Source organism: Physeter macrocephalus, chromosome 14 (genome assembly GCF_002837175.3).
Source record: "Physeter macrocephalus isolate SW-GA chromosome 14, ASM283717v5, whole genome shotgun sequence".
Lineage (NCBI taxonomy): Eukaryota > Metazoa > Chordata > Mammalia > Artiodactyla > Physeteridae > Physeter > Physeter macrocephalus.
The window spans coordinates 55,196,440-55,204,589 of NC_041227.1; the positions used below are offsets into that span (position 1 = coordinate 55,196,440).

Here is an 8,150-nt window from a genome sequence, read left to right on the forward strand (position 1 = left end):
AGTGATGTTGAGCATCCTTTCATGTGTTTGTTGGCAATCTGTATATCTTCTTTTCACCAGATTTTCAAATGGCTGATATCTGCTTGTCATCTCCGGCTAGCTCAAATGTCATCTTAGTGGGGCCTTTCCTGGCCAACTAAATAGCTCTCCAGTAATTCCCACTCATATCACCCCATTTTGTTTTTTCTATAGTATGTATCATCATCTGTTATATTTTCTTATTTGATTTTTTTGTTGGTCAATCTCCCCACTAGACTGTACACTTGATGAGAGGAAGGACTCATCAATCCTGTTCTAGGCAACATCCCCAGTTTCTGGAATAGTGTCTGGTCTGGCACCTAGTAGATGCTCAATAAATAATGCAGAAGGAAGGAAGGGAGGAAGGGAGGGAGGGAGGGAGGGAGGGAGGGAGGGAGGGAGGGAGGATGGATAGATGGATGGATACAGAGGCCAGCTGAGAATCCATTCCAGCAAATTTTGCCCACATCACAGCTCTGCCTGCATTGGATCCTCCCAGGAACCAGAACAATTCCTCTTTTCTCAAAGGGCTGCCCCAGGAGCCTCCCAGCCTGCCCTAGCCCTGGCTCTGGCCTCCTCCACGCACCTGGGGGAAGGTCTGTTCCAGCGTGATGATGTTGGTGAGACTGTTCTTAGCAGCCACCAGCCTGGAGCCAACGTGGAAATGATGCTCCTCCACCATCACGACAAATGTGCTCTCGGCTCCACCCTCAGAGTATCGTAGCTGGGCCAGAAGAAAAGCAAGTCAGATCTCCTCATCCAAGTCTCTGACGGAACACTGAGGAAGATGCTGGCTCCACACTGTAAGCAAGCTCTGCCTCCCAAAACCCGGGCCCGAAAGATGCACAGCTCCCTGGATGGGACAAACTCTGATGACATGAGGGTCCTGAACCTCAGTTTAGACCACCAGGTGGGGCCATGACAACAATCTCCCCGTGCCCTTCATGCTGTAACACTGACTTGTAGATAGCTACCAGCCTGGGGCGGGCAGGCAAGAATTCTAGTTGTATTACCATTGTGAACAGCAGGGGGCAGTCTACTGCAGAGGACGACACACAAGCATTGCATTAAACAGACCAGGGCCCCAATTCGGGCTCTAGCAGGTATGGGATGAATGACCTCTAGCTAGTTCCATAACCACCTTCACTTTCTTACCACATAAATTTGGATAATGATACCTACTTTATTAATGGGTTGATATGAAAACTATATGAAATAATGTGCTAACTTCCAGGCTGGCTGAATAGCAGAATCACTTAGGGCACCTGCCAAAAATATAGATTCTGGGCCCCCACCCAAGACCTGTAAAAACAGAGCCTCTGGAAACTGGGTCAAGGACTGGTATTCTTTTTTTTTTTTTTTTTGCGGTATGCGGGCCTCTCACTGTTGTGGCTCACGGGCCCAGCCGCTCCGCGGCATGTGGGATCTTCCCGGACCGGGACACCCGGACGCGCAGGCTCAGCGGCCATGGCTCACGGGCCCAGCCGCTCCGCGGCATGTGGGATCTTCCCGGACCGGGACACGAACCCACGTCCCCTGCATCGGCAGGCGGATTCTCAACCGCTGCGCCACCAGGGAAGCCCCAAGAATTGGCATTCTTAAGAACTCTCCAGAAGCATCATTAATTTAGTGATGCCCCTGTCAAAAATGTTCAACCTGAATCATGTCTCACACAAACAATCTGACAAATTCAAATGGGGGATTTTTGCAAAACAACTGCCTGAACGCTGCAAAATCGTCAATGCAGGAGTTCTTTTAAAAACTTAACTATAGCGTATTTACTAACATTTACAATGTCAGTTTCAGGTATACAGCTTCAGATTCTTTTCCATTATAGGTTATTACAAGATACTGAATACAGTTCCCTGTGCTATACAGTAAATCCTTGTTGTTCAATGCAGGAGTTCTTCTTTAATGTGGTTAATGACAATGAAATGCTTAGGGGGAAGTATATCAATATCAGCAACTTACTTTGAAATGCATCAAAAATTAAGAAGGATGGAGAACTATGTGATAAAGTAGAGCAAAATATGAATGAAAAAAACCTAGGTGATGGGTACGTGGGTGTTCACTATAAAATTGTTTTAATTTTTCAGTGTCTGAAAAGTGTAATAATAAAATTTAGGCAGTGGGAAGAGAATTTCTAGATCAGGGGTCAGTCTTTGGGCCAAATTTGGCCCACTGCCTGATGTTGTAAATAAAGTTTTATTGGAACACGACCATGCCCATTTATTTACATATTGTCTATTGCTGCTCTTTTGTTACAATGGTAGTAGTTGCAACAGAGAGGGTATTGGGTGTAAAGGCTAAAATGTGTATTATCTGGCCCTTTACAGTAAAAGTTTGCAGACCCCTGCTCTAGATTAAGAAACTAAAGAGATTTCAGATTAAGAAACTGAATTTCTAGATTAAGAAACTGAATACCCTGGATGACCCTGAACTGCACTCTGGATTTAAAACAAACAAAACAAAACCGCTCGAAAGAACATTATTGCAAAAGAATGATTGCGACAACTGGGAAATTTTATGATGAACCATATACTCAATAACGGTATTATGTCACGTTAAATTTCCTGAATTTTGTAACTCTGTTGTGATATACAAGAAAATAACCTTGTTATAGGAAATACTCGCTGCAGTATTTAGGAGTAAAGAGATGCCTCCAGAAACAACTCAATATTAACTCACAATAATACAGAAAATACGTGTACGAATATACAAATGTATATAACATATGGAAGTATAAATAGAAAGATGTGGTAAGATATTAACACTTGGTGATATAAGAGAAATACCAAGGATGTATGTACAACAGGATGACTACAGTTAACCCTGCTGAATGGTATATTTGAAAGGGGTTAAGAGAAGAGAAAGGTACAAATGAACCAATTTACAAAACAAACAGAGTCACAGATGCAGGAAACAAACTTATGATTACCAAGGAGGAAAGGGGGGGGAGGGATAAATTGGGAGATTGGGATTGATATATACACATATATAAAATAGATAACTAATAAGGACCTACTGTAGAGCACAGGGAACTCTACTCAATGCTCTGTAATGCCCTACATGGGAACAGAATCTAAAAAAGAGTGGATATATGTATACGTACAACTGATTCACTTTGCCGTACAGCCTAAAGTAACACAGCATTGTAAATCAACTATACTCCAATAAAAATTAATTTTTAAAAAAAGAGAGGAGATTCTAAGATTTCTCATCACAGGGAAATAAATTTTTTTCCTTTTCTTTTCTTTTTCTGTATCTCTATGAAATGATGGATGTTAACTAAACTTACTGTAGTTATTTCACAATAGATGTAAGTCAGATCAGTATGCTGTACATGTTAAAGTTATACAGTGCTGTATGTCAATTACATCTCAATAAAACTGGGGAAAAAACCGGTTGGTAAATGTCCACTGTCCTACAATAATTTTTCTATAGGTTGGAAATTATTCAAAATAAAGATTAGGGGAAAACTAAGAGGTTCCCCGAATGATGGTGCAGTGAAATCTGGGGAGCACTGATATTCTGTGTGAAGTGCGGGTACAGGGCCTGGCACACAGTAGGTGCTCTATAAACAAAGGCAGCCTGGCCCAGGGCAGGGAGGGCTTTTAACAAAACTGGGTGGCTGGTGGGATAATGAAGTGACCAGTTGGTGACTGTATTCACTCACTCATTTACACATCCTGTCATTCATTCATTCTTTCTTTCGTTCATTCATTCACTACGCACACCTACTATGTACTGGGCCCTGTGCCAGGTGCTGGGCCCACCCTCCAGGATCTCCTGATTTGGGGAAGAGGGGCAGACAGAAATAAACAATGGCAGCAGCACGGAGGGAGGGGGAATCATGGGTCTCATGGGTCCTCCCGTCTTCCCCCAGGACCTCCAGATGCTACACACAGGGCAGATGCATGAGTGCAGGAGATGCTGGGGGTTCCAGGTAAAAATGGGATTTTTGGACACAGGGCACAAAGACACGCAAAGACCTGTGGGAAGGCAGACGGGACACCTGGGAGGTGATGCTGGCTCAGCTCAAAGGCCGCGTCATCTGATCCAGGGACCGGGAGCGTGCCAGGCCGGGTGAGGCGGCGCCAGGCACCAGGCGGGCAAAGTCTCCCCCGGCTCCTAAGGGTCTCGTGGGCCCGGCTGGGGGCCGCAGGGGCTAGCCCAGGAATGTAAACCTGGGCCTGTTTGGGAAAGCTGGAGCCAGGGGTTTCCGAGAGTCGCCCACGGGGGCCTGTGCAGCCGGCAGACAGATGTGGATGTGTTAACACTCTCCACACCCGCCTCGGGCAGGGCATCTGGAACCAGTTAGGAACTCAGGGGAGGCCGGGACATAGTTACCTTGGCTGAGGCTGAGGCTCTGCTGGGGCAGCAGCCTAGGAGGATGGGGAGGCGATGCCGGCCTGAGAGCCGCAGCTCTTTGCTGGAAAGGAAGAGGATGTGAGAGGCCTGGCTTGAGGGCACCCAGTCCAGGGCCTCCAGGGCCGGGTCAGGACCAAGCCAACCTCCCCAGCAGAGGGGTGGTGACTCAGGAACACAGCAGCAGAATAGCCGATAAAGGGCTATTCACACGCCCCGAGGCCTGAGGGCCATGGGTTGTAATGGTCGGGGCTGCAGCCTGCCCCCAGGCGACCTGAGTTTGAATCCCAGCTTGGCCTCTGCCTGGTCCTGGGCAGGGACATTGGGCAAGTCCCTCAGTTTCCCCTTCAGCACAGGCGCTGGGTGGTACCGGGAGGCACGTCTTCTGCAGGCCCACCGATGGGCCCCCTCGGGCTTGGCCAGTGGAGCCTCAGCAGAGTGGACGGTGGGATTTGAACCCGGGCTCCCTCCCAGCAGCCCTGTGCACACAGCACCCCTTCCTTGCCTCTTCAGGCTGGGGTGTTCATGGCTCCCCACTGCTGCCAGCCCTGGGGGCTGCCCTGGCCTGGTGGTGCCTCTACACCAGGGTGTCTCAACCTCAGCACAGCTGACACCTTGGGCCACACGATTCACTGTTGTGGGCTGACCTGTGCGTTACAGGAGTCTGGCAGCACCCCTGGCCCCCGCCCACTAGGAGCCAGTAGCATCCCATGCCGAGTCGTAACAACCAGACATTTCCCCAGACGTTGCCAAACACTCCTGGGTGGGCACACTCGCCCCCAGGTGAGAACCACTGGCCACCTGACTTCATCTGACTGTAAGACCCCCGACCCCGGCACCCAGTAGGTCCCTGGATTGAAGAGCTGTAATAGTTACTAATATGTACTCGAGGCCTGGGATGCATTTAGTTTGTGAGACCAAGAACTCCTCATCCATGTCCTACCCCCAGAGGTCAAAGATATTTTATTAGCTGTGTGATCTTGGGTAAGTCACTTGGCCTCTCTGAGCTTCCCTTGTCACACCTGTGCAGTGGGGCTGTAGGTCAGGAGTGCTCAGCTGTGGTCTCCCTCACTCATTCCTCTCCTCTCTGGGCCCCCAGAGCGTAGCGAACCCCTCACCTGAGCGCCCGGTTCTGGCCATGGATGTTGAAGACCAGGCAGGCTTGAGAATCACAGGTCAGCTGCAGGGAAGAACTCATCTCCTCCTCTGCCCAGAACTCCCAGAACATGAGCTGAAGAGGGATGGGGGGGCAGGCTGTGAGGTGTGGGGAGGGTAGGCGCCTGAGGACCCTCACAGGCCAGGCCATGCTCCACAGCCCCAGCATGTCCCTGTCCCCCCAGCCCGGCGTGGCAGACGCCCATCAGGCCTGGCCCCATCTCACAACCTCTTGGACGGTGAGGACCCTTGGGCAGGGCCTGGACCGGCTCCCTCACTGCAGCCCAGGTTGCCTACTGTGGGCCCCCAGTGCAGACCTGAGCCCCTGACATCGGCAAAGAATGACCTCCCCATGGGTCTCCCGTCACCTGGTCCTGAGGCCAGGAAAAGGGGATTCAGATGAAGTCAGGGGAGAAGGGAGCTCGGGCTGCTCCGTCGTGGGTTACGGTGACGCAGACCCTCTGCATGAAGAGTGACATCCTGGCCCTCCAGGACTCCTCCCACGGCAGAGTGCAGGGGCGGGGGGATTGCTGGATAATCCAGAACAGGAGGTCGGAAAAGAGGCTTTGATGCATGCGCTCTGTGACTCGTGGGGGAGTGGGAGGGCCCAGCCAATCGAGGTGAGTTCACACCAAATGACTGGCTGGGACATGGCCCCAGGCATGGGGTGTTCATGGCTCCCCACTGCTGCCAGCCCTGGGGGCTGCCCTGGCCTGGTGTGCCCATGCAGTGGGGCCACAGCACATTTCCCTTCTCAGAGGTTGTTGGCGGGGAGCATCTCGGGGAAGGGCCCCGTACCAAGCCTGAGTCCCTATTTTGATGTCTACTTGTTATGTGACCTTGGGCAGGTCACCTAGGCGCTCACGTGTGACCCAGAGATGATGATGATGATTACAGTTACCACCATCATCATCACCACCAGAGCAGCAAAAGCTTCTAAAGCATCTGCTCCAGCCACACACCGTCCCAGGTGCAGTACTGGTATTCCTCGCTCCAGCCTCACAACCCCCACGTGATCGATACAATTATTATCCCCATTTCACAGATGAGGAGATGGAGGGCACAGAGAGGCTAAGGAATTTGCCCAAGGCCACACAGCCAGCAAATGGCAGAGCTGGGACTGACCTCCGGAGACGGCATTCCGTAACGACTGTGCCGCTCTGCCTCTCGCTGGGGTGTCACGAGATGAGTCAATGCATATAAAACCCTTAGAATGGTGCCGAGCACGCAGTAGGCGCTCTACAAATGGAAGCTGAGCTTTGATTTTGATTAAAAAGTGGAAGGGCGGAAAGGACACAGTACCAGAAACTGGAACACGGAGATGCAGGGGGCCAGTCCACACCAGCCCCACAGCTGGGAATACAGAGGTCACTCAGTAGACACTGGTTACAATTATTAATAAAGCCTTTACAAACTGTAAAGTACTGGAGAGACGTGAGGCAAGGGCATCCCGGTCAATCATGCACACAGTGGTCCTCTGCTCCCGGGAACAGGATGGGCGTTGACAGAATTCGGAGGGAGCCTGCCCCTGCCCAGGCTGGCCACCCACTCCTCACCTGGCTGGCGAAGGGCAGGCCCAGCCTCCGGAGAGCGGGCGCCGTGTGGCTGACATTCACCACCAGCTCCAGAGGGCCGTTCATCGGCCAGGCCATCAGGGCTGCCACGTCAACGCTGATCCCACCATCCCCACCTCGGAGGACCACGTGGGCCTGGGTCTGGGTCTCTAAAGGCAGAGAATGGCAAAGGCTGCTAGGGACGGGGGTTCACCTCCCTTCCCAGTTTAGGGTCGCACCCTGAGGATACCAGTGGGATTGACCCTGGGCAAGTCTTTCACCTCTCTGAGTCCCAGTGACATCATCTGTCAGGAGGCGTCCCCTAGTCTTGGCCTGGCCAGTTCCTTCTCTCATTGGAGTCGCTGCTGACAGGACAACTCCTCCGAGGAGCCTCCCATGACTGCCCATCTAAAGTACCTCCCAGCCCTTCCCGCTCCCTCCCCTGCCAGAAGGTCAGCTCCATGACAGGAGGGCCTTTAGTCTGTTTCATTCCCCGCTATAACCCCAGCACTTAGCACAGCCCCAGCCAGACACATCATAGGTACCTGTCCAGTACTTGTTGAGGGAATGAACAAACCAATGATGCTTTTCTTCAGGGTTAATCAAATATCAAATCAATATCAAATACTACTGACCTGCAGCTTGCCTGGCCCAGGCTGGAGGGTCTGTGTCCCCTCCCACCCCACAGGGGCATCTCTTCCAGTCCCCTGCCTCCCAGCTGGGCTGCCCCTCGTCTTCGCAGCAGGTAAAAACTCTCCAGAAAAGGAGAGTCCAGGATCTGGCCCAGCCCCGTCACCTGCCACTTGGGCCTAGCAGGGTGGGTGGCCCTCTCCGGCAGACACAGACAAGCCTGGCAGCTCTGAGCCTCAATCTCCTCACCTATAAAGTGGGCACAGCCCGCCCACCTCGAGGGACATTGCCAAGATCAACTGAGATACCACATCTGCGAACACCTGTGCGTGGGGCACATAGTAGGTCTCAGGAAGGGGTCGTTTCCTTCCCTCATTATGCAATGTTCAACCATGCGCACCTACTATGTGTGTGTGGGGGGGGGAT

General features: G+C 51.6%; 1 protein-coding gene across 1 annotated transcript in view; it reads right to left on the bottom strand.

Annotated features, from left to right (window-relative positions):
• LOC129392709 (uncharacterized) overlaps nt 1-8,150 on the bottom strand; it is a 126,515-nt gene that overhangs the window by 37,964 nt on the left and 80,401 nt on the right. The window contains 4 exon segments of the mRNA XM_055089741.1: nt 605-742; nt 4,369-4,450; nt 5,505-5,617; nt 7,098-7,264. Coding sequence (XP_054945716.1) covers nt 605-742; nt 4,369-4,450; nt 5,505-5,617; nt 7,098-7,264 — 500 coding nt within the window.